This window comes from Balaenoptera musculus, chromosome 18 (assembly GCF_009873245.2).
Source record: "Balaenoptera musculus isolate JJ_BM4_2016_0621 chromosome 18, mBalMus1.pri.v3, whole genome shotgun sequence".
NCBI classification, from domain to species: Eukaryota; Metazoa; Chordata; class Mammalia; order Artiodactyla; family Balaenopteridae; genus Balaenoptera; species Balaenoptera musculus.
The window spans coordinates 76,057,710-76,085,025 of record NC_045802.1 but is presented as its reverse complement, the minus strand read 5'-3'; the positions used below and the strand labels follow the sequence as shown (position 1 = coordinate 76,085,025).

Genomic DNA, 27,316 nt, shown 5'->3' with positions numbered 1-27,316 from the left:
AACTGCTGAGCCCACATGCCACAACTACTGAAGCCCGTGGGCCTAGAGCCCGTGCTCCGCAACAAGAGAAGCCACGGCAATGAGAAGTCTGCGCACCGCAACGAAAAGTATCCCCTGCTCGCCGCAACTAGAGAAAGCCCGCGCGCAGCAACGAAGTCCCAATGTAGCCAAAAATAAATAAATTGAAACTGTGTCCTTTCAGCTAAGTGCACTGTTCTTAGCAGTTTATACATATTTGTCACAGAATACTGATGACGTGCAAAAGACAGTCACCCCAGACAGAGGACGAGTCCCCCTAAACGTCAGCAGGTGCGGGACAGGTGCCTCTTTGCTAACAGCGGCCAGTGTTTATCGACTCAGTGATGTGGTTGTATGGAAAGGATGACGGACAGCATCTCATCTGCCACTGCGCCCTGTCAAGGCCGTCCTTTCTGTGAACCGCAAAGGAAACTGGGGAGATCATGGGGGACTGTGTGTGTGTGGACAGCGCCAATTTTTGTGGCGTGTCTCAGAAAACTGGGGAATGGTCACTGAGTCAGTAAGGGGACAAGGCTGAAGCAGACGTGGGCTGGGAGGCTGAGTGACCTTCACCTGGGCTCTGAGCTTGAATCACTCAGCAGGCCTGTCGCAAGGAGACGGTCGCCCCACTCCTGACCCCGAGGAAGGCCCAGTGAGCACAGCCACGTGGGGCTGCTAAGTGCAAGGGGCCGGGGAGACCGGCTGGTGGGCCGGGGGAGGAGGACCACCACCGACTGCATCCACCGGGCAGATATGGGCGGACGGAACTGGAGAAGCGTCACAGCCGAGCGTGGGGTGCTGTCTGCTACAGTCACAGGGTTTGGAAAGGAGACAAATTCACACACACAGAACTGGGAACAAGTCCCTCCAAAATGACAGTGGAGTCACCAAACAAGCACGTGGGGAGACTGTGGTCTCCTCTACAAGCTTCTGCAGCCTGCGAAAGGCACGCCCCCACTGACACGTGGATTATTCTCTACACCTTGCCTGTTTAGCATCTCGATACAGTTCCTCATAACTTAGAATACAATGCAGTAATTTCTAAGAGGAAATAATTTTAAAGGGAGAGAGACAGAGAGAGACCAAGAGAGACTGAGAAGGAGGGAGGAAGGTCACAGGAGCAGATGTGAAGGTCATTTTCAGTGAGTGCTTGCCTTGTGGTCCTGAGGTGGGATGAGTCTTCCTTTAGGTGAGAAACAATTACTGCCATGTTTTCAGACCTATGCAAGCTACACTACACAAGCCACAACTGCCCTCATCCTAAACTCTGGGGAAAACCTATGTTCTTTATTCATATATGTGTGTGTGTGTGTGTGTGTGTGTGTGTGTATTTATTTGTATACATATGTAAATATATATATACTAAAAATTAGATTTTTGGATTTTTGAAAGTCTATTTTCTTCAATCAGCAAACAACTAAGTTTTCACTTGACTGATACTCACCTCCACTCCTATAGGCTGAGCAACTACAGAGAAAACCTCGAAGAACACGTTAACAACCCCTTCCCCTAAATTCCTTGAGGCCTGGTCGGCTCTGTTGCCTTGCAACAAGGCCAGGAGACTTCACGTGATATGACAGAAAAGCAATATTTATTAAAGACTTTGGAGCTAGGAAGTTTATAGTTAAATTGGAATTTATCAAATGTTGATCTGCCCTGAGTGTAAGGGGTGGGATTGAAGAAGCACACAGATGAGAAGCTGTGCAAACGAGACACAGGCCCGGCCTGTGCTGGGCGCCAAGGTGGCGTCTTTGAGAAAGACAGCTTTGCTTTCCGTCCAGGGTTCCTGAGATGTGGAAGGTTAGGGCTGCCTGTGTTGGATTCCCCCCCGTGTTAGAAACACAAGCCAAGTAAAACAGACGTGTGTGTGTGAGAGAGGGAGAGACAGACACAGAGCCAGAGAGACAGAGACAGAGATTGAGACAGAGAGAGAGACAGAGACAGACAGAGAGACACAGAGAGAGAGAGAGAGAGAGAAAGGGAGAGACAGAGACTGAGACACAGAGAGAGACAGAGACAGAGAGACACAGAGGCAGCACTTGAGTTCCTGAGTCTAGTTATCCCACCCAAGCGTAACTTCTCTTTTCTCCAGTTATGTGACCCTCTGAGTCCTTCTCCTTTTTTCTTTCTTTTTTTGTTCTTAAGCGAGTGAGAGTTGGGCATCTGACACTAGGAATCAAGCAATTTTGATGAACAGAAAACTGGAAGCCAAAAATATACCTGGGTTTGGAACCAGGCTCTTTCACTGACTACATTTACCAGCTAAGTGGCCTTGAGGAAGGCTACGTGCTAAGTAGCACGTATCTGTGCTTCATATTTATGACGAACACAACTTAGGTTACCGCAGCTCTTCTCCCCTCTTCCGTAGGGTTCTGAGGACAAGCTAGAGGCCGAGGGCAGTGCCTGACATCTGCGTGCTCCTTCGTCTCCCCCCTCCGCTGCTGGGTGTACGTAATTCACGAATGGAAGGAAGTTAGAAAGCCATGGGCCCTGATTTCTTCCTGCTGGCTTTTCACACGTGAAATTTACCTGCTCATTGGCAGGGGTGATCCAACCCTCTTTATATTTTCAATGTAACCTTCAGCTAGCGTAATGAATGCACTTCAAAATTTTTCTTATGTTACTGGATAAAGAAATGACCCAGAATTGCTTTTTATGGTAGTTAGAGGGAACAGACTCTAGCATGTCCTAAGTTAGTTTTGCTTAACCGATTGTAAATAAAAACACACATACAGACTGACCATGTGCTTTCCCTCTCATTTTCTTTCAAATCTCCTTGATGCAAAGGTGCAAAGGCAGCTGGTGTTATTTTATAGGCAACGTTGTTGCAGAGACAATACAGGGTTATGGCCAAGAGTCAAACTTGGCTCCTGGTTGACCCCTCCATCCTCATGTCCTGGGCCATCCAATGAGAATGAGGCCCTGCATCTTCTGCTTAATTACCGGCGAGGATTCGCCGAGACAAGGGAGAACTAGGAGAGGGACCGACCTATGGTAAGTGCTCCATAAGTTGCATATATTACGACTGTGATTATCATTTATATAATAATTAATAATAGAATCAGTTAGAAATAGATTATAGATTGACATATATACACTAATATGTATAAAATAGATAAATAATAAGAACCTGCTGTATAAAAAAGTTAAATTAAATTAAAAACAAACAAACAAAAACAAGATCTAGCCACAAGTCTCATAACTACTGTAAATCTAAAGCAGCAAGAGTGTAAATGATACTTGGAGATATCTATAACTACCGTAGTATGAAATGAAAATATCTGTGATTTCTATACTCAATATTATGTAATAACCTGTAAGGGAAAAGAATGTGAAAAAATATATATACATGTATAACCGAATCGCTGTGCTGTATACCTGAAACCTACATGATATTGTAAATCAACTATATTTCAATAAAAATTTTTTTAAAAAAGAAAAAAAATATAACACCTCCTGTCTCAAATCTTTGTCTTGGGAGCACCTTCAAGTTTGCATGCCTAAAACGTGTACTGAGTAAATCTTTTATTATATCACAAGATCATCCTCAAAGAATACTTAAGTTTACCCTTACCTTTTTACAAATTATGTGTCTTTCTCAACTTAAGTTCAATGCATGTAATAAATCCTTAGCAAAAACTGAACATTCGTTGAGAGTTCATTGCTGCAGCATCTACTGTGACAGGTGTACCCGGGCAGCACTTACAAGTTCAAGTACTCAGTGAGTCAGAGTTTCCTTTCACTAACACGCAAGGTTAGAAACAGGTCATGCACTGAGTCAAACATCGCTTGCTCTCAGCTTATAATTCAAAATCTGACCTTTGCTGAGAATGTTCTTATGTAGCACCACAATCATTTCCATCATTAATCAATATGAAGGGAGATTAGGAATAATTTCTTTGTATTTCAGAGCCCAACTGTTCTGGGACTACACCCATAAAAGCTGTTTAAAGTAGGTTGAAGATAAGCAATTAATGACTATTTCTAACTTTCATTAAATCTCAATTCCCAGAAACATAAATGACATTTATTGCCCAGATGTAATGTTAGTATTACTTAAAATTTTTTGAAATAAAACTTGAAAAACAAACAGCCAGGAAAAAGAAAAAGTAAATCATAGGAAGAACCATAAATAAAAAAGAAACCTTTAATGATGGATTCTTTTTTTTTTTTTGCTCCCGTCTAACTTTGTGGAGAGTGTGCCATCTAGTGGGAATTCTCGACCAATGCACTCTCACTGCCACCGCTCAAAATGTTGAGACCTATAGACATTTTTCTTGTTAAGACCTATAGACATTTTTCTTGTTGCCGTTGTTTAAACAATCTGTCCAGAAAGATTTTATGCAAAGTGTTATAAATATTGTTTTCGTTCAGTTAAGCTGTAGGAGCTGATGTCTATATCTGTATCATTTCTATTCCATAAGCAAGAGTGCTATCTGCTTGTTCTAGATACTGTTCCAATTTTACAAACAAGGAAGTATTTTTAGGTGCATTTAACACTGAAATAAACCTCCATAAATTTTCATGTGAGACTTTGAAAACTTTTAGTTCCAAAAACAGAGTCAAAGTTAAAAAAAAAAAAAAACACTTTTGTAGCTTTAATTACAGTAGCATTAGTTACAACAATACTTTCTTCTCTCTGGAGTTCTAATCATGTAAGGACACGTGATAAACATTGGATATGCCTTCAGCTCACAATTCCTGCTCCATGCCTATTTTATGTTTCATGTGGGTAATGAATTGGTAGTAATAAAGAAAAGATGTATTTGAAGGAGGCAGGCTTGCAAAATTTTGTAACATTTGCTTTAAGACTCAACATACTTCATCAAAATTTCAAGACAAGTTATATTATGGAATAAGTATTGAATAAGCAAAGGAATATTCAGATGGTAATACAGGTGCTGATTTGTTCTATTTAATAGACATATCAACATCTTTTAAATAAAATCAGATAAGTAGGTGTGATGATAATAATATTGTTTATATATAAGCAATATTATATATTTATTTATATATTGTTTATGTTTATACAGATTTATTTATATATTGCTCATGTTTATATTTTTATATGCATAGTGATCTACTTTACCTATGAATACTGATTTCAAGGAGGAAACTCAGAAGAATCATCAATTTTGAAAGGTTAGAAGGCTAACAAGTCCAACTTTATACTACTGATTGTAAACCAGCCAAACAACTTCCAAAATTGTGGTACCTAATATGCGTAATTACTAAGCAAAGATGATACCCCAACCCAAATTCAAATATCATACAAATATGAGCTCCTCAAGCCTGACCAGCACTGTAAAAGTGAGAAAACCCATGAATACTGTAACTGTTAGAAGATCCATATAACACAAATCACAAAAATATTGGGATGTACAATGCATTCTAACTTGCAAAACAGCTTGTCTTATTATGAAAGAATATTTTGTCTGTGGAGTTCTCATTGTACAAATGTTCCAATGGATATCGTTTATGAATCCGGAGTGGCGGTGTACATTTTTATTGAGGAATGTTGTTTTGTGCCCATTAGATATTTATAATTCATTTTAATAAAATAACTTCTTTGTTCAAGGGACTTGAATTATTCATGATTTTTCTGAGTTCTTTCCTGTCGGAGCTTCTCACAAAGCAACCCCTGACGTTTGACTTTCTAAATAGCCTAAGTGATTCCAAACCCTCTTTTGCAAAGAGAAACGGATGTTGGAATGGAGGTCAATAAAGAAATGCTTGTTTTCTCCTACACGCTCTCACACTTCAAAAGAGGGGTCCAAGCCACAGACCAAGAAGTTGAATTGTCTCTCTGAATGCTGGATTAGATTGTTGCCTTTTGTTCTTCAGTGGCTCCGCGTCTGCAATGCCAAGCACACGCATGTACATGCACGTGGGCACACGCATGTACATGCACGTGGCCACACGCGCGGACGCACCGAAGCCAATGGTCTGCTATCAGCTTTGAGCTTTTGCAATAAGAAAGATCAGGAACACAAAACTCCAAGACTTTTCTTCCTCACAGGCTGCCCTGAACACCTACCCCACGGTCCCCAATCTGAGGCTTTTCCTCCCATTAGAGATGTGCGATGTAGAAAAACAAAAAATGAATTCCAAGTAATGGGGTTTCTCAATACTGCTGTTGTACAATATATTCACTTCGGTATCGACCTCTTTATGGTTCTGGGTTTGATTTTCTCCTTCATGAAATGAAGGGATTTGATAAAAAAACATTTCTAATGCTCTGGTAGCTTAGAATTTCTATTTTTAAATCACTTTCGTCTGGGCAATCATGCTTTGATATCGGTGTTTTCTTCTTCGGAATTCCTGTTGTTTTGGGGGGACAGTAAATCTCCAAATAGTCTCTTACTTACAAAACAATTTTGATAAGGCTTTCTTACTTCATGTCTCCTGTTTGACATGATAAAGTGCATCTATATTGCTGGATGTAATACTTTCAAAGAAACTGAATGAGAGCTGTTAATCACGTAACAGTGACTTCGAATACGGCCAATTCATTCCCCTCCCCCGGTCCCACGCCCCACATCATTCACCCCCCGCCAACCTCGACAATGGAGACCACAGATATTGTTCTGTCCCTTCTCCGACAGGTCTAGGGGTTCCACTCCACTAAGACCCCGTCGCCCCTGGAAAATCCCCCGTCTCTCAGCTTGCACTTGACATCTCCACCTACTTGTCCAATCAGCTCTCCACCTTCAACTCTCAAACAACATGATTGGTCCTCAGGCCATGCTCCTCCTCCCCAAGCATCCTTTATTTTCTCTCACAAAAGTTCTCATAAAGTCATGACCACTCACACCATTCTTCTTGAATCCAGTAACAAACAGCCAGTAAACAATAAATCAGGTGTCAATAGATATCTGAAGTACATCCATGTCTCTTTCAGAGTCCAGCTCCTCCCTGCTTTGCCAGGAATTCACTGTTGTGTTTGGACCCTCACACCCAGCTCCCTCTCTCTCCCATCTCTCACCCACTTCTCCTCTGAATGGGGTTTACTCTCCTTATTGGCTCGTTCCCATCCCATCCAAATCTGGACCAGTCCTTGCGGGAAGACACACCGGATCAGGCAGTCGGCGGAAATGCACACATTGCAAAGACACCCCTCAGCTCACGGTCTTAAGACCCCTCCCCTCCGCGGCCCTCCTGTGACCAAGGCATCCTCGTTTTAACAAACACTTTCCTCCTGCATTGCAGAAAATCAGCCCCCCAGTTTACGTGTATTGTTCATCTTAAGCCATTATGTAACCTCATCTGTTACTAATGAATCATAATTGCTCAAATATTATGTCCCATTATTTCAAAAGACTACTGAAAATTAGGAATGCATAACTAATGTTATACCCAAAATACAGCAACGGAATATAAAAGTTTATATGTGCGCTAATTTTGTATTCTGATCTGAAAACTAGGAAAATAGAAACATAAGTTAATACACATACACAAAACGTCACCTAAACACTCAATAAACGGTAATAACCCCGTTATACAGATAGTTCTAATCTAATAGTATATCCAATTATTCTCCTAAAAGAAGTCACCATTTCTTCTCTGAAAAATAAGAAGAAAATTTAAGACCGCTAAAATGCAACCACAGTTTGAAGGCAGAACTACCAGACTGAAAATGCATAATCACTTACCGATGGGCACATAAATTGTTAAGGTGGAGTCCATACTTTTCTTCAGCAGATAACCCATCCATCAACAAGGAGAAGATGAGAAAATTGCTCTGGCCAAGAGGTTGTGAAACAAGTCTGGATTTCTCTAGCATATATGTATAAATTCTGGCTGGTTAAGAAAAGAAAAGGGATTCTGTCAAATGGCATTATTAGTTTCATTTCCATAAATTTACACATATTAATTAGAAGAAATAATAATGGAGCTTCTTTTCAAGCACAGACCTTTTAATAACAAAATAATAGACTTTATTTTTAGAGAAGTTTTTTAAGTCCAGAAAAATTAAGCAGAAAGTACTGAGAGTTCCAACAGACCCTCTCTCTCCCCTCCCTAACACGCTGTTTACCCTATTATTAACATCTTGCACTAGAGTGGTACATATGTTAAAATGAATGAACCAATACTGATACACTACTATTAACTAAAGTCCGTAGTTTACATTGGTATTCGCTCTTTGTGTTGTACAGTTCTATGGGATTTGAGAAATGTGCATGTCATGTGTGCACCATTACAGTATCATACAGAATAGTCTGCCCTAAAAATCAGTGATCCACCTACTCACCCCTCCCTCTCCCCCAACCCCTGGTAACCAATGATCTTTTAACTGTCTCTATAGTTCTGCCTTTTCCTGAACTTCATATAGTTGGAATCACACAATATGTGCCCCTTTCAGATTGGCTTCTTTCACTTAATAATATGTATTTAAAGTTGCTTTTTTGTCTTTTCACGGCTTTATAGCCCATTTTTTATTAGTGAATACTATTCCATTGCATGAATATACTACAGTTTGTTTATCCATTCAGCTATTAAAAAACATCTTGGTTGCTTCTAGTTTTTGCAATTATGAATAAAGCTGCTATAAACATTTATGTCTACATTAGGTGCAGATGTGGTTTTCAACTCAGTTGAGTAAATGTCAAGGAATGTGATTCCCAGATCATATGGTAAGACTATGATCTTTGTAAGAAACTGCCAAACTATCTTCCAGAGTGGCTGTACCATTTTGTGTTCCCATAAGCAATAAATCAGAGTTCCTGTTGCTCCAGATCCTCGCCAGTACTTGGTGTTGTTGGTGTTTTGGATTTTAGCCATTTTAACAGGTGTGCAGTGGTATTTCATCCTTGTCTGAATTTGCATTTCCTAGATGACGTATAACGTGGAACATCTTCTCATATGCTTATTTCCATTTGCCTGTCTTCTTTGGTGAGATGTCCATGCAGATATTTTGCCCATTTTTAAAACTGAGTTGTTTTCTTACTGTTGAATATTAAGAGTTCTCCATATATTTTAGACAACAATTTTTTATCAAATATGTCTTTTGCAAATATTTTCTCCCAGCCTATGGCTCATCATTTCATTCTCTTAACAGTGTCTTTCACAGAACAGAAATTTTGAATTTTAATGAAGTTTAGCTTATCAATTAATCCTTTCACGGATTGTGCTTTTAGTGTTGTATCTGAAAAGTTATTGCTGGGCTTCCCTGGTGGCGCAGTGGTTAAGAATCCGCCTGCCAATGCAGGGGACAGGGGTTCGAGCCCTGGTCCGGAAAGATCCCACATGCCACAGAGCAATGAAGCCCGTGCGCCACAACTACTGAGCCTGTGCTCTAGAGCCCGTGAGCCACAACTACTGAGTCCGTGAGCCACAACTACTGAAGCCCGCGTGCCTAGAGCCCGTGCTCCACAGCAAGAGAAGCCACCGCAGTGAGAAGCCCGCGCACCACAATGAAGAGCAGCCCCCGCTCGCCCCAACTAGAGAAAGCCCACGCGCAGCAACGAAGACCCAACGCAGCCAAGAATAAAATAAATTTATTTAAAAAAAAAAGTCATTGCCAAACCCACAGTCACGTAAAATTTCTCCTCTATTCTCTTTTAAAAGTTTTATAGTTTTGTTTTTACATTTAGATTTATGATCTATCTGAGCTATTTTTCGTGATATCTTTGTGCCTAGATTCGTGGTTTTTTTGCCTGTGGATGTTCTGTTTTTCCAGCATAATTAATTGAAAAGACTATCCTTTCTCTATTGAATTGCCTTTGCTCCTTTGTCAATGATTAGTTGACCATGTTTATGTGGGTCTATTTCTGTGCTCTCTATTGGTGTTCCATTGATCTATTTGTCTATTTTTTCACCAGTGCTACACTGTCTTGATTACTGTAGCTTTACAGTAAGTCTTAAAGTTGGGTAGGGCCAGTCCTCCAATTTTGTTCTTCTTTTTCAGTGTTGTGTTCGCTATTCTGGATCTTTTAACTCTCCATACAAACTTTCTGTCAATATCCACAAAGTAACTCAGGAATTTTTACTGGAATTGTACTGAATCTATAGATCAAATTGGGAAGAACGGACATCTTAACAATACTGAGTCTTCCTAGCCTTCCTATTCATTGAACATTGAGTGTCTCACCGTTCAGATCTTCTTTGCTTTCTTTCATCAACGTTTTGTAGTTTTCCTTACGAAGATCATGTGCATATGTTGCTAAATTTATACTTAAGTATTTTTGTTTTGGTGCTAATGGAAATGGTGCTGTGTTTTTAATTTCAAATTCCAGTTGTTCATTGATGATACACAGGAAAGCGATTGACTTTTGTATATTAACCTTATACCCTGAAACTTTGCTACAATCACTAATTAGTTCCAGGAGTTTTTGTTGTTGTTGTTGTTGATGATGATTCTTTCAGATTTCTAAAATCAAATCAACAAAGACAGCTTGATTTCTTCCTTCCCAATATGTGTACCTTTTTTTTCTTTTTCTTATTACATTACCTAGGATTTCCAGTGTGGTGTTGAAAGAGAGTGGTGAGAGGGGACATTCTTACCTTGTTCCTGACCCAACATATACTTTTGTGCACAAATATAATCTGAAACAAGACATGTCCTTGCCTATAACAAAGCCACCAAAATATGTATTAGAATTTTCTTGATTAATGTCTCAAAATTTGCAGGTACATATTGCTCGGGTATATATCAGTAGGCATTGATTTTAAATGCTCTGCTGTAGACATTAGCAAGTATTACTGTCAAACAGCTCAGAAGGTTTTTATAGCTGCACTATTAAGGACAAGAGATACAGACAATGGTCTCTCACTGCTGGAAACACTGGAAGAAAATCACTGCAGCAAAGGCATATACTACGTGAATTCATGAAGACACAATTTAATATACAGAATGGTACTAAGGTTTCAAGACCTAATATACTGGAATTATAAGAGGGAGCTAAATCGTGGTTTGTAGTGCAGTGGTAGATAATGATACTGGTCCTTCAACAATAAAGTTTACATTCTAGTCAGGGAGGAAATAAGTAATGTGTCTGTAAGTAAAGCAGGCGCAATGTGAATAATGTCCAGTCATCTTCCTGGTTTATTGTGACCTCACATGTATTAGTAGGACTCATATCAAGGATTCATTATTTGCTCCTCTGCCTTTAAACATTACAAAAGCGAAAGAAAACCCACATTTCGTTCATAGTACGTGAGAAATGACGAAAGTATGCAATTTGGGAATCACAACCCCAGTTTTGCTTCAAAGATAGGACTGGAAATTCAGAATCTAGTGTTAATCAGAACTTAGGACCATGTATTTGGCATGCTGAAAATCCTACTGTTTCTGGAGTATTCTTTTTATTTGAATTTAGGTTTATTCTTATCATTATGAATGGTCAGTAAACAGTTATGTATTTGAATTTTAAATGCAACTGTGAATTACTATAGTTTTCCACTTTGAAGTAAGAATTCATGGTCGATAATATTTGGGATCAAAAAAATAGCAGTTTTAGGAAGGAAAATGAATTTAATTTTTCCCTCCATTTTAACTATAAACCAAATTTCATGTAATGAGTCTGCTGTTAATTATTCCAGAGTCCAGCCTCTAAAAGCAAAAACTGTGAGGTCTCCCAATTTGGGTTTTATATAGCAAATCTACTTGAACAAATGGAACCACTACTGCAGTGCTTTATTCCTATAAATTTTGTAAGTGGTCAATTTAGTCAGTCAGAATGATGATCAGTGCTTTAAAAAAAATCTCAAAATTAATAAACCTTAGTAAGAAAAGTTGTCTCATTAGACACCTTCTAGAAAAGTTATCAAAAGTGCATAAAGAAAGAATCTTTCAAAATACCCCTTTAATTAGCGGCATTAAAGCCCGAAGGTGATGGTAAAATTAGAATGAGGTGGTGTGGTTTCTCTTCCATTTCTCCATGGGTATTTAATCAGGTGGTAATTTCAAGTTGAGGTCTTAATTATTAAATTTGCTTTCCTACTTTTTCCTTCTTAAGCAAAATGCTGAAAACATGTTCCATTTGTTATTGATAATATTAACCCTGAAGTAATTAACTGCTCAAGAGAATATTTCTAAAAATCTGTACACATAGGAAATAAACTGCCATAGCTGTCCCCACTGTTATTTTCTGGTCACCAACTAACGGAATATCAGGTGAAAATGGAGGGCTAAGTGGTGACCTTCTGACCATCAAGCTTCTATGCTCAGAGAAAAGACTGACCTTATGCCCACTTGTTCAAGCCAACACACAAGCTCAATTTAAAGCAGCATTCAGCACTCAGCAAATCCCACATCATAGAGTGACCTCAGTACCTTTCATCTTTCAAAACCAGTATCATCCTAGTTAGTGCATCTCCAGCAGTGAATAAAATGCTGTGGATTAGAAGAATTTCTGATCAGTAGGATTTTTTTTAAAAAGTCCATCTTTAAGGAGATTTTAGATGGAAGAAAACAACCAAAAATTCAAAACAACCAAAAATTCAAATTTCTGTGAGACTCTAATATTCTTCTGAATGGGGAAAATGCAGGCCTTTCTGTTGTGTTTAAAATGAAACTGGAATAATGGAAGGAAAATGATAGGTTTTGAAGTTAAAAATGTTTCTGACTCATTCATGCAAGTGTCCATGCACAGAAAGTTTCTACTAATTTCTTGACTTCTGAAGACTTGTACGTTTTAAAAAATATTTTATCTCAGAAATATTATTGACTGGAAATATACTTGTGATCCTCCATCTTTCCAGAAATCTATGTGAGTAGGTCTTCCAGAAAGTTTCGCTACTGAAAAAATATATATGTTTGCAGATTATATGTAACATAATATGCAGTGAAAGGATTTTATAGAGCTATACCCATTTTTGTTCAAGATGAAAGGAGGTGGAAGAGATAAACCTCCCTCTCCTTCAAGAAGGTCAAGTGCTCCAGGTGCCCTTCCACTGGCTTCCAGAAACTTCCAGCACCCACTCTCACTCTGCCCACCCAAGTGGTTATCAGTATATGACTAATAAGATCTCTTCCCAGAAATGCCCATCATGCCTTCAATCAGCAATCGCCAAAAGCACACGGCTGCTTAATTAACACAGCCAAATAAAATAGTCTCTCTTTCACCCCCAGGCACTACTTTTGACTTCACTCTCCAGGATCAGTAGTGCCGGGGGTGTTATAGGTGAACGGTGCCTCAATCAGGAGTCCAAAGTACGGTCCCCAGTCCTGAACCTGATACTGGCATCTCCACGTCCCTCTTAACTTCACTTTCCCCATCCGTAAGTGGGGACAAAAAGAAACAAAGATCCCAGGCTTCCCTCATCCCAAGAGAAGGAATCACCATTTAAAGTACCTACTGTGTACCAGGCACTGTGCTAGGTGCTTTTCCAACTTTGCCTCATTTAAATCCTGCTGCAGGCCTTTTCACATTTAAACCCAACTGGCTTATCTCCAAAGCCCAGGCTGTTTGCACTAAAAGATGCTGTTCTTCAAAGGAGATGCAATCAATTAAAGCACTCTGAAATATTTTTTTTAATTTTTTTTTTTTTCATTAAAAAAAATTTTTTTTTAAATTTTTTGGCCACACCACATGGCTTGCAGGATCATACTTCCCCAACCAGGGATCAAACCCAGGCCCTCGGCAGTGAAAGCATTGAGTCCTGACCGCTGGACTGCCGGGGAATTCCCGGAAACTTTTTTTTAATTGAAGTATAGTTGGTTTACATTGTTGTGTTAGTTTCAGGTGTACAGCAAAGTGATTCAGTTTTGTATATATATATATGTATATATATTCTTTTTCTGATTCTTTTCTATTATAGGTTATTACAAAATACTGAGTATAATTCCATGTGCTATACAGTGTGTCCTTGTTGGTTATCTATTTTATATACAGTAGTGTGTATATGATAATCCCAAACTCCTAATTTATCTACCTCCTTCCCCTTTGATAACCATGTTTGTTTTTTATGTCTGTGGGTCTATTTCTGCTTTGTATATAAGTTCATTTGTATCATTGTTTTTAGATTCCACATGTAAGGGATATCATGACATTTGTCTTTCTCTGTCTGACTTACTTCACTTAGTATGATAATCTCTAGGTCCATCCATGTTGCTGCAAACGGCATTATTTCTTTTTTATGGCTGAGTAATATTCCATTGTATATATACCACATCTTCTTTATCCATTCATCTGTCTATGAACATTTAGGTTGCTCCCATGTCTTGGCTATTGTAAACAGTGCTACAATGAACATTGGGGTGCATGTATCCTTTTGAACCATGTTTTTTCTGGATTCATACCCAGGAGTGGGATTGCTTGATCATATGTTAGTTCTATTTTTAGTTTTTTAAGGAACGTCCATACTGTTCTCCATAGTGGCTGTATCAATTTACATTCCCACCAACAGTGCAGGAGGGTTCTCTTTTCTCCACACCCTCTCCAGCATTTATTATTAATAGACTTTTTGATGATGGCCATTCTGAAACTTTTAAAAGAACTGAGAGTATAATACTAAGGGTAGTTGACGATGACATCAATGAAGATGAAAACTATTTATTTGTCTGTCTATTTAAAATCAAGGTTTGAAAAAACGAAATGCAAACATCTTAATATATTTTCCAGCTCTTTGTGTTCACTCTAAGTTTTAACTTTCCCAAGTAGATAACACAGCCTTGGCATGTTTATTGGGAAACATCTCTGACTGTTAGTAAATTTCAGTTTCCACTTCAATAAGCCTGGGTGTCTTCAAGGCACAGAAAAGACAAGGAGACAATTATTTTTCCCTTCCCACACATGGGTTCTGGGTCCTCCTACCTTTGTAGACCCTTCAGCACGTTTCTGTTTTGCCAGTCTCCACACTCAGGAAGCAGATAATGGTTCTACCCTTAGCACACACAAACTCTCATTAAGAAGAGAATCGGCTCTAATTTACAAAAAATAATCCAGAGTTAAATGTTGATAACTTTCCTTGACTATTGTACACTCTCAATAATGGTGTTGTTTGCTGGCATGAATGAGCTCCTGAGGCGTTCACACAGTCCCCTCCCTGAACTGAATGATGACTGCTTCGCTGTGATCACTCCCCAGTGCCATGCCTCAGAGTCTGTAATCCAACAGATACTGAACGCAGGCCTACTGTGCACCCGGAGAGACAAGCGCTCTGCCATCGGCAAACCTGTATCCTAAGAGGAGTCACAGACAACAACCAGACAAATGCGAAAGGACGCTTTCAGATTTTGACAAGTGCTGGGGAAGAAATAAGGAGGGAGACTTGGTCTACAGTCAACAGAGTTGGAATCAAGGGAGCACATTAGAAACCGGGGCTTGGGGAACTTAGAAAGATTATACTGTTAAATAAGTAATCAGATGGGAAAAAACCTGGACTGAAAGCCCAGGTTAGAATGTTCTTTTTTTATTTAATTTAATTTATTTATTTATTTACTTATTTATGGCTGTGTTGGGTCTTCGTTTCTGTGCGAGGGCTTTCTCTTGTTGCGGCAAGTGGGGGCCACTCTTCATCGCGGTGCGCGGGCCTCTCACTGTCGCAGCCTCTCTTGTTGCAGAGCACAGGCTCCAGACGCGCAGGCTCAGTAGTTGTGGCTCACGGGCCTAGTCACTCCGCGGCATGTGGGATCTTCCCAGACCAGGGCTCGAACCCGTGTCCCCTGCTTTGGCAGGCAGATTCTCAACCACTGCGCCACCAGGGAAGCCCTAGAATGTTCTTTATTAATTAAAATTTCCTCAAAATAAGAAACAATCCTGACTTTCTGTAGCTGATGTTTCACAAAACTGAGACTTGTATTTTCTTTGTTACAATTGGTGGTTGCATCCCTGATCAAGGAGTTGGCATTAAATTATAAAAGTATAAGCAATAATGTCAATAAAGGAAATATACAGCATCTATCAGCCTTAAAAGTAGTAATATAATATTCCCTGTACAATAAACTCATTACAACTATTTTACGTGTTGATAATTTAAGAAAATCTAGACTACCATGAAGCATGAAATCAACCTGTAACCTACATATATTTTACCTAATTTGAGGTGTAAAAACCTCAGTCCAATTTGGTTTACTATTTTAGTGAACACTTAAAATTCAGAAGGCTTTTACACAGGACTAATTTGAAGAACTCAGCTGTCTTTAAAAAACATGTAAAGTAATTTAAATTAATACCTTTTTAAAATTTTTCTTTCAGAAAAGGATTCTCAGTGATGAAATTATTCAAAAATATCCCATTGACGTACAGCTTCTTAAAGTGTTTAAACAGTGCCTGTTTTTGGAGGTGATGATACGTTTTCTTAGACTGAGAATAATTTTGAAAAGTAAAGACAGACACAATAGATCTCTCCTTATTCTCTGTCGTGGGGTGAGTTGTGTCCCACAAAAAGATATGGCTAAGCCCTAAGCCCCCATACCTGTGCACGTGACCTCGTCTGAAAATGAAGTTACGTGCCAGGCGGACAGTACGCTGACGTTCACAGCTCTTTAACAGTTCAGAGGGCGTTTCAGGACCTGGAAGCGCCTCAGGCTCCTCTGTATGAATATTTATTGTCACCGTGTCACAGTGTGCAGCCTGCCGAGGCCGTGTGAGAGGTGTCTGTGGGTCTGATTATGCTGAAGCTCCGTGGGGCTGCCTGATGATTAACAGAAAGCTCCACAAGTAAGCCTGCGCCTTCTTTTTTTATGCAGCATACAATTATTTTCCAAATTAACGTTCCTGAGGAGGACATGTTAAATTCTTTCCAGAAAAGAAAGTAAACAAAATTAGGAACGGATAAGACCGTCAGAAGCCACTTATCGTATCTTCGTCTTGGTAAAGGGAATATTGAATCAAGAACAAGCTGTATCAGTTTCAGGTGTACAACAAAGTGATTCAGTTATACATATACATGTATCTAGTCTTTTTCAAATTCTTTTCCCTGTTTGGTTGCTACAGAGTTGTTAATCAACTGCACACCAATATAAAATAAAAAGTTAAAAAAAAATAAGTATAAACTTTACAACCACAAAAGAATAAATAAATAAAATTCTGCCATTTTTTCCAAAAAAGAACACGCTGTGTCTCCTCGGAGCCAGTTGTGCATAAGCCCTAGCATCCGGCTTCACTTGGGTTGGGCTAGAACCGTCCCTCTCAAACTTCAGCGTTTGTCTGACTCGCCAGGGAATCGCCAGGAATTGTTCAAGTCCCAGTACTGAGGTCTGCAGTGAGGCATAGGAGGTTGCATGTCTAACAAGCTCCCAGATTACACAGTGTCCTTGTTTATCTTCGGGTCCCCCTGGAGTAGCAAGAGGCTCGGACGTGCAACCTTCGGAACCCCCGAATCTCCCAGCTGCTATGGCTCCAACCCTTGGTGCTGGAAAGTTCAGGGGAAATTATGCTCACAAATGAGGGGGTCAGGCTGTGCCCTCCACTTGGAGGGAGAATCTCACTGGGGTGTTACAAAGATGTGAAAACCAGAGTTTGAGGCTCAAGACATTTCTCCTCTGAGGTTTTCCTAAAATGGTAGATCTTCAAATAGAGCTCTTAGCCATGGACTGAGAAACAAAACAAAACAGCCTTCCTATTGCAGAATTTAAGCCTCTAACATCAACATCTAAAATTATCTTTTCTGACTCTTTTTATGCATATTTTTTACCAAATTTCATTTAGTACTAATGGGATTTGGACATACCTCACTGCAAAATACAGGTTATTTGTTTCTAAACTATGGTCAAAAGTGACTTTTGTTTCCTGAAGGGAAGATAGTGTAACTTGAAACACCAAATAAAACTGATCTCTTTCAAAGATAATTACAATTGTTTGTGTGCTAACAGCTGTTACAAAACTTTTGAAAATATTCCTCCAAGTAGATTCAGGCATTCTAACTACAGTTATATTCATATTATTAATTTGCATGGATAATATGTTTTGATTTGAAAGATGTAAAATCCCAAGTGAATTCTAAATTAGTTGAATTTCAAATAAGGGGTTTTCATGAAGTACACATTAAATATTTAAATCAAATAAGAAATAGTTCTGTTTGGGTTTAGTTGGGTGATCATTTTGATTTTTTGATTTGTTTTAATTCAATCATTTTAAAATACAGATTCAGTTTTATTTAAAATAGATTTCAACGTACCTTGCAAGAAGGAATTATGTACTCAAGTTACACATTATTTTGATATTTAAGTTTGTTTCTGTGTTCAGCAAGTGTGATTCATTTCAGCTATTTTTGGTTTGGTTTCATATTATATAGTTTACACAAAAATTGTCTTGAAAGGTTCGCCTTGCATTTCAGAATATTTTTCAATTCACAATAATTTTAGAACTCATCACTTGACACCTTGGGTGTGCACACACTGATACACCCACATGCATGTGTGCACACACACACACACACACGCACACACACCAGTCACTGTTGCCACGGTGCTTGGTGTTTCTCTGCCCCCTTCTGGTAGCTCCAGAGATCTCCTGTGTTAATTTTACACTTACCTCCAGTTAAGTGTTTTTTCCTCTCACAGAATTGTAGTTCAAAATACTTTATGAAGCAGCTGGACAGGTCATTAAGAGTGGTCTTGGCATGTCCAAAGGCTTCTAAGATGCTCATGACCTGTAGCAAAAGGGAAACGTTTATTATTTTTTTTAAAGGGAAACATTTATTGAGCTATGCATCTGTTTAAACAAAATTGGGTAATAATAGCAAAGAGACAGGAATATTCCCTCAGCTAAGAGGTTCTCCATCGTTCATACAACACAGTATTGCAATTTTAAGGTCATTCTTTTCTCAAATGGAAACTGCTAGCATCCTCCCTCTCAAATGGCAGCCAACGTAACAAGATAATCATGCACAGAGCACATGACTCCCTTCCTTTCACTAGCCTCTCAGTGTAACACACACACACACGCACACAGCTCAGCACAGGCTATTTGGGCTTTTTAACTTGAATAGAACAGTAGAAGTGCTTCTGTGGCTTTGGAGGGAGGAATTAGAGTTAATATAAGCAATAGTCAGAATTTCCTTTAAAAACAACGAATTCACTTAAACATTTGTTTATAACCTTCTTCTGAACCCGTATTTACTTTGCCACATACTCTTTTGCACCCCGAACCCCTAGATAACCCTCCCATATCCTGTTTTTGCTCCACAGTAAGAATTCTAGATGAAGCCGTTGGGTCCAGTGTATCTTATCACGAGGTGCTCTTGTAGGGATGGGTGTTTGCAGCTTTAAAGTGCTGTTAATATAGCTCCTCAGATCAACCCTGGCATCTGAAATTCTTCACATATTTCCTTAAAAATTGACTATAGGATGAATGTCATTTTTTTCTCACAATCGATTGTGCCTGTGATAATGATGATGGCCAAGCAATTCTCCAAAAAGTATGAAAATCTGGAAGGTTCAAAGGTACTTTTCTGTATCTTTCAAGATACTGACATCTTAAATGCAGTTCCTGCATCAACCACAAGATGGGAACTATGATACCTTATTGATACACTTGGTGGTGGCTTATAATTTCTGATGATAGTATTTTTTGAGACTTTTATTCTAAATTAGGAAAAAAAAAAGTTTGCTGCTATTTTTTAACTTTCTGGATACTGCTCTACTAAGGCATTCAATTCACCTGGAAGTATTTTATATTTTGAAAGATTATAAAACAACACTTTGATTCTAATCACAAGTCACAGTGCTAAACATTGTGGAAACAGTGAAATATATTAAAACGTCTGTTTTTGAAGTTTGAACTTTTGAAGAGAAACACTGAATCTTCACAGAAACCCTATGATTTAGGTCTCTTTACAATAACCTAATTTTAAAGATCGTAACAGTGCATTGATAGTAGTAATGGCAGAAATGTTTCTGAAAAATAATTTGAAACAGATTTATGAAGGTCCTATGTTTTGCTTCTTTTCCAACAACTTAATATGAAATAAATATATAGCAAAATTAACAGTGTAGTTATATCACATTTTAAACCTTTACAATATTACAATAAACAATTGTTTAAAAATTCATAAAAAGGAATAAAATAAAATTTTTAAATATTTTGGCTTCTAGTTTGTTGGCGTTGTATCTGATAACACACTAATTTCTTATTATAATAGAAAATGAATATAAAAGATAATGAATGACCCACGCCCAGACAGGAAGTCCAGGGTAATGAACGGCGCCACGCATGTGCTCTGCCCCACCCCCCCCTTCCAGCTCTGCTAATGACAAGTTCTATCACTGTGAGCAAGTTTCATAAATTTCCAAACCTCCTTTCCTTTACTCTAAGCAGAATAAGCCCTTCAGTGGTTATCAAGAGTCCGGTGTATGAAGTGCTCAGCTTGGTGCCTGGCACATGGTAAGCATTCAACAAATAGCAAAGATTAGTTTTGTTTTTGTTAATAATAATAGAAAACATTTATACTTTACTTACTATGTGCCAGGAACTATATATATATAAAGTTATATATATAAACTTATATATAAATTATATATAACCGCACACACACATTCATATATATATGTACGAACGTATATGCGTGTATATGTATAAATAACTTCTTTTAATTCTCACAGCTACTGTCTCCATTTTATAGAAAAGGAAATTGATGGATTAAGTAAATTTCCCAAGGTTCAGAGCTTATAAATAGTGGAGCTGGGATTGAAACCCGAGCAATCTCTTGCAGAATCGGTGTGTTTAATCACCGTATCTGAATAATAATAAAGACATACAAGGCAGAAAATTAGCATAAACCTAAAACTACTGAACAAATACAAATACATGGCATTCTTTCATTGTGCACTGCTGGTCCACGATTCAAGATTAAACTGAAATGAGGTTTGTTTTTGTTTTTTTTTTAATCTTTAATCATCCATTTGCCCAATAGGTGGCACTAAACAAATGTGTTAAGAGAAATACAGAAAAAATGCAAAACCAATACTGTTCTGCTGCTCAACTTTAAAACAAAATAATGAGAATATTGTGCCATAATAAAACTTTAAATAAAAATATAGGCAAAGGGAAGTAAGTATACATTTCCTCAGTATTTACTGTTTCAAATTTTATTGGCATGATTTGTTCCTATTTTACATTGGAATTTTTTTCTATAAAATTTTCATAGTTCTACCACTAAAAGTTACGCACTATTATCCCGGTAGTAGTTAGTCAGCTGGATTTTCTCAAAGTAAAAACTTGTAGCCTCCTCAATAAAAAATAAGGGCTTAATCAAGGTGACCCCATCACTCTCTGTGAAAGCAGTTGCTCAATAAATATTTATTTAAGTAATTTAAATGGAACTGAATGTCTTAAAGTTGAAACTCATTTGGGCCAGAATTAGTGAAAAGTCCCAGGCAATTGTGTCTTTTCCCAAAACATGACTTTTATGTTCCAATAAACCTACTGCCATGGAAAGTCCCTGCTTCCACAGTTTGAAATTCAAATACAGGGACTAGAAACAACCACCCTCTTAACTCAACTCAGCTGTCTTGAAATTGTCCAGGGAAACAAAAGCAATATCTACAGTGATAGGATTCAAACCCATCTGCCCAGGGGGTAAAGCTCACTCTGAAGCCCATCGCAAAGGCAGAATGTAAACCTATGTAGACTTTCAAGACGGGACAATTGAAGTACAAGATTAAAATCCAGAAATGTTACAGCTGTGCGCCCTTTAAAAATATGTGTATTACCTGCATAAAATGACCAAAAACCACCTGTGGAGCTCACCTTCAGATACCACTTAAATCTCCTTCTCCCCCTCTCTGTACCCTCTGCAGAGAGCACTGCTCACCGTGACAGCCTGGAACTTAGAAATGGCCAGCTTCCTCCCAAACCCCTTCCTTTTGTGTTTCCCCCCAACCCAGCTCCGGATAATAACCTTGAATTATAAATCTTTAATTCTGCCATCGATGTAAACCACAGGGAAAGTGTTCTCTACGCCTCAGTTTCTCCACGATTCTGTGCTGAAGACCATCTTCCTGTTATGTTGCTACCGTTCTTCTACTATTTATTCTTTGGAAACTGCTGATCAGTATGACCTTCAATGACTGTTTTTCTCTCACATTATGCTAAGATGTAGGGCAAAATGATTTGGTCCAGACTCAACCAGTATCTCCCAGTGGAAGATACCATGTGCCTGTCTGCCGTGCACGTGGCCCCTCGGGGCAGCATCTTGCACGTGTCTGCCCTGTGGTACCTCCAAGGTCTGTTCCACCATCTAATCTGCTCACTCACTCCTCTCCTTTCGGGGCCACCTAACGAACCTTCTCCTCATCTTGCACTGAACATAAAGCCTTCTACTACGTTGCTCTGTGTATCAAGGATATTCTTTTCTACTCACCTCCTAAATACAATTTTTCTTTCATGCAGAAAGTACTGGCCCATCTCTTAAACAGACATAATTTCAGTGAACACCTGTGATGTTATAATGATTTACAGTCAGTTCATAACTTTTTCCAATACTTGCATTTTATTACCGCACAGCACACACACTAGGATGCTGGGCAAAAACTATGGCTGGGTAATTTTCAAGAATGTCTTGTACACTGAATACATGCTTGTGGGTGATCATTTAAAGGGAGACCAAAAAAAGCATGATGGACATGAAGTTTAAGCCATACTCAAACCTAAGACTGGAAATCACTTATTTCTGACACCCTTAATTTCCCATGAGAAAGGAGTAAAGTGAACAAATGAATTAGAAATAGTTTCACTTGAAATTTGCATTGACATTATAATATGGATTCCCAGATGCTAATTGATTTGGAAGAGTTATATCTATCTTATCCAAAAAAATGCAGCTTAGAATGTATTCACTACATAAAGCCAATTTACATAAAGTAATCCAATTTACATAAAGCCAATTTACATAAAGTAATCTAGAATGCATTTTAGAAGTTACACTCTGCTCTTTCTCAAAGCATTGTTTTAATAAATGAGTGCTTTAGTCTGTAATTTACATAGAGACTATGGTTTCTTATCATTACAATTAAGCCAGTAGATCTTGTTATTTTATTAGGTAACCTGAGTCTACTTTAAAACCACATTGCTTTATAGATTCTCTAATTCTTAAGTGTCATTAGTAAGCATATTACAATATCTGAACAAAAAGTTTATACTACTTTTCCCAAGTTGACCCAAAATGTTAAATTACTTTGAGCTGTGCTGTAGAATTATGCACATGCCCAATATATAGCTCGAGTTTAATAAACGGTTATGAATTAAAGTCATTAATGAACACATACAATACCATAGATGCATTGTAGAGTTGATTTATCATACATTCTTTGTAAAGAGAAAAATTGAAAAGAGAGTTTCTCCTTCTAATCCGCTGTGGCCTGGAAAACACCTGTTAACAAAACTTGCAGGTGTCTCCTTGAGTCAAATGTCTGAGTTTTATCGTGTGAAATTTGACCTTTCCCTTAGCTGCTAATAGGGCTTTGTGGTTCCTCATTCAATCCTGACAGTATTTTAGGTCTATGAAGTAGCAGGATAAGGTGTCTTCATATAAAAGCAAATGTTACTGCATATAATTTAAAATCAGTCTTAATTTGGGTGAAGGGAGTCAAAAGGTACAAACTTCCAGTTATAAGATAAGTAAGTCCTGGAGATGTAATGCACTGCATGGTGACTACAGTTAATAACAGTGTATTGTATATTTGAAAGTTGTTAAGAGACTAGATCTTAAAAGTTATCATCACAAGAAAAATAAATTTGTAACTATGTGTGGTGATGGATGTTAACTAAATTTATTGTGGGGTGATCATTCTGCAATATACGCAAATATCAAATCATTATGTTGTATACCTAAAACTAATACAATGTTATATGTCAAAATATCAATTTTGGGGTTGAAGGTTTATCACCAGCCTATTAATGTCATCAAAGTTCACTATTACCAGTTCTTTTACATACACTGAAACTTCATTATCATCTCTCAGTAATCCCCCCACAAAAGTTGCTTATCTGGCCAATCCCACCAAAGTGTCACTTTCTATGTAAACAACGACAGACTCTAACTGTATTACCTATTTTCAATCCAACTGTTCAGAGCAAATACAAAAAGAGTATGATGTTCACAATATTTTAAAATATATACAAGAAAATAAACCTTGACGTGAACAATATTCATTTGCACCGGTCTTTTTTTCTTTCTTTCCACAAATTTTGGTCAACTTATGGTTAAACTTATGGCCTATTACGATGCCCCCTTTATTTGTAAACTGCATTTTTCTGGCTTCTCCATAGTTTCTAACCCAAGCAAGAGACTTACATGTTTAAATTTGGAATCGAATATAGGCCTGCTGGAACCAGACCTACAGGCGAGGTGTCTCATTATTTGTTTGCTGGCTTCAGACTTCCCAGATCCTCTTTCTCCACTAAAATAAAATAGAAAAAACAAAAACAAAAACACAAGTTTACGGTTTTGGAGAACATAGTAAAAAAATTAAATAACCAGAGATAATTCTGAGGCACAAAGAAAGTGAGGAAATGACCTAGCGACTTTTAATGAGATGATGGTATCATTTAACACTTCCATGTGATTCACTTCTTTGCTGTACTATATGCACAATAAATAAATGTGTGTGTATGTTTGTGTGCCTCTGTGTGTGTACCTGTGTACACACAATACGGTGTTTTCGATGCCGGGACTACAAATGAATAGGATGCCACTTTTGCTCCCCAATATCTTACAGAGTAGAACCACAGGATGTGGGTAAATTATAGCAGAAAGGCCTTAGGCTGAAAAGAAAGACACTGCCGCCTGTCCTCAGCTTCGTGAGTGCAGGTGAGTGAGGTGGCCGCCAGGTGTCAGTCCCCTACAGTCGAGATGTGTATCTGGTAGGGCCACACGTCTGGCCTGGTTAAATCTTTGAGTCCTCCAGGAAAGACATTACATCTTCCTTGGAAAAGTCATTCAGTCCTTCTCAGCTTTCCTCCTCTTTCCTTCAAGCTGAACATCAAGCACGCAGCTCCTAAAACTAAGCCGGTGAGATGGGGGAGTGACCGGGTAGGTCAGTGCCTGGTGCTTAGCAGATCCGAAAATGGCCTGTTTCGTCTTGAGGTTGCTGTCAGTTCTGACATTTCATGTTTTCCATTTTCCTTTAATCTAGGAACAAGCACCAGCCAAATATGTCCTGTACAAGGACAATGCTTTTGGTATTTCCCAGGCATACTTCATAAGTGACATAATTCCTATAAATAATGATTGTATTATATTCCTGAGACTAGGCAATATAGGGTTAACATAAAACTCCAATACAATAATTACTAAACCAACGTGGTCCGATATGAAATAAAGCTTTTACTGCATCTAGATGGAATACTCGTGAAAACGGTGTTTATTCATCGATAGCCAAAAGTTGAAAATACATATAAAGCTCTTTTGCTAGGGCTTTCTCAGGTTTCTCCCTTGAGCATTTGTTCTAATGAATTTGATTAAAGGGTGTTTGCCAGGAAAGAAACTGACGCTTAATTCTCTTATTCACGTCTCAACTTGTTAATAAAACATCTACTCCCGTCATCTGTGACCATAAACATTTTAACCACTTTTAGAGCGACCAGCTTAGCAGCCTCAGGGGAGCAGGTGACGGTGACCTGCTCAAGATACTAAAGAGCTCATTTTCTGGGTTCAAAGACCTTTCCTTTTAACCTTCTAATTGCAGAGCAGAAACAATCTAAATCTTTCATGATGGAAATTTAATGTCTACAATTATATTCCCTGTTAAAAAATTCTATTACCCAGCAACATAACTTGATGTCTCAGGCGTCTCGTTTTTAGAGAGATTTTGCTTGCATTCACTCAGGGATCAATCTTGAAAATATCATTTTCCTTTTTCAAATATTGCCTGTTCCTTCAAATGAGACTTACTGAGGGCCTACTACGTGCTGGCGTCTGTTAGTCTTCAGGGTAAAAGAGGTGAAAAGATACCACTTCCTGCACCATGGGCTGGGGATACTCTCGAGGAAGGAGTAGGTACATAATTAAGGTATAATTATAACAGGTGGGCACAGCTAGCAACGAGCCCATGGGCGAAGGGGCAGGTACATCTCTTGGAAGAAGCCAGGGAAGACTTCTGGGTGAGGTGGTAATTGAGCTCATTCTTGGAGAAGGGGCAGCGTAGAAGGCAGTGCTTATCCAACGTTAAACACTCAACCAAGACTCCCTGAGCATCTACTGAGCAAGTCGAAATAGGGGCGGGTCTAGAGTTCCTGTGGATCTGGAGACACAGAGCCTGGGAGGCTGTGGGGCTGACCCAGTGGTCACGTGAGTCCCTTTTCCTTCTCCCCACCGTTGCCCTCACCCTGTGACCACATGTAGGGAAAATGATCAACTCTCTCGGCTAGCCAGAATCACATGCCTTTTTAGCCATCTCATAAAATCCCAAAACGATCGCCACATTTCACCTTGAGTAAAATACAAAGAAATTTTAGAAAAAAGAAAAAATGTATATAATAGTCTTGGCTTCATAGCATATCAAGTTGAAACTAAAAATTCTAGTTCAACGTGTTCAAAAAACATTCCTTGATCTGAAAATCCACGTCTATGATTAAACCAGACATTGACCAAAGATTTGGGGCGGCGCTGATTGGTCATGGACCCATACAAAATTTGAAGCTTATTTGAACAGCCTTGTCTGCTAAATCTGTACATGACAGAAGCAGGCCCTATGTTGCTTATTTCACAAGTTAGTTGCACATTCAGCATAAAACATTCATTTAGGTTTGCTCAGCATACTGTTAGGATAATGGATATTTGTCGTACATGCTCAAACAATTAATTAAAACCATCTATCAAGGCCTTCAGAAAATTAAAGGAAAGGCAGATCTTGGTGGGCTCCAAACTCCCAGTTCTAGCCCAGGACAAAGATCTAAAAATTGTTAAAAACTATTCCTTAGGATGAAGCCTAGTGTGCTACTGGAGCCCATAATTATGAAGAAAATGAGAAATAAAATTAAAATTTGAAAATCAAATTAAAAATCCTCTGGCCTGGTACTGTAAATCATCTACTCCAGGAATATTTGAATTTTGATCTCCAAATCTTCAATTATTCTTTGTAAATGCTAATTATGGGACATAATAGACACTCTGTAAATGATCTTTACACAAAGTATTTAGTTGAATTCTAAATTTACTCATTTTAATGTATTAGTATAAATGCAGAAAGCCTATCGTAGTCAAGACAATCAAGGAGGTTGAGAAGCTACATGCAAACACCAATCCTGAAAGAAGACAGACAATGACTAGAGTAATAAGTCCTTGTGATCATGGATTTGCTCTTCCTTTCTTGAAACGCGGATGAAGAAATCTTTTTTTCAGAATAAGTGGTTGATAACATGGCATTATTAGCCTTTAAAAATGTCCCAAAGGAATATTAGTTCTGCAGAGT

The 27,316-nt window shown here is 38.4% G+C and overlaps 1 protein-coding gene across 1 annotated transcript in view; it reads right to left on the bottom strand.

Moving 5' to 3' along the window:
* MYO16 (myosin XVI) overlaps window positions 1-27,316 on the bottom strand; it is a 543,552-nt gene that overhangs the window by 231,546 nt on the left and 284,690 nt on the right. Inside the window, exons 14-16 of the mRNA XM_036831092.1 lie at window positions 24,199-24,304; window positions 18,438-18,555; window positions 7,671-7,818 (exon numbers count right to left, since the gene is read on the bottom strand). Of these exons, the coding sequence (XP_036686987.1) occupies window positions 7,671-7,818; window positions 18,438-18,555; window positions 24,199-24,304 (372 nt within the window). The remainder of the gene's footprint in view (window positions 1-7,670; window positions 7,819-18,437; window positions 18,556-24,198; window positions 24,305-27,316) is intronic.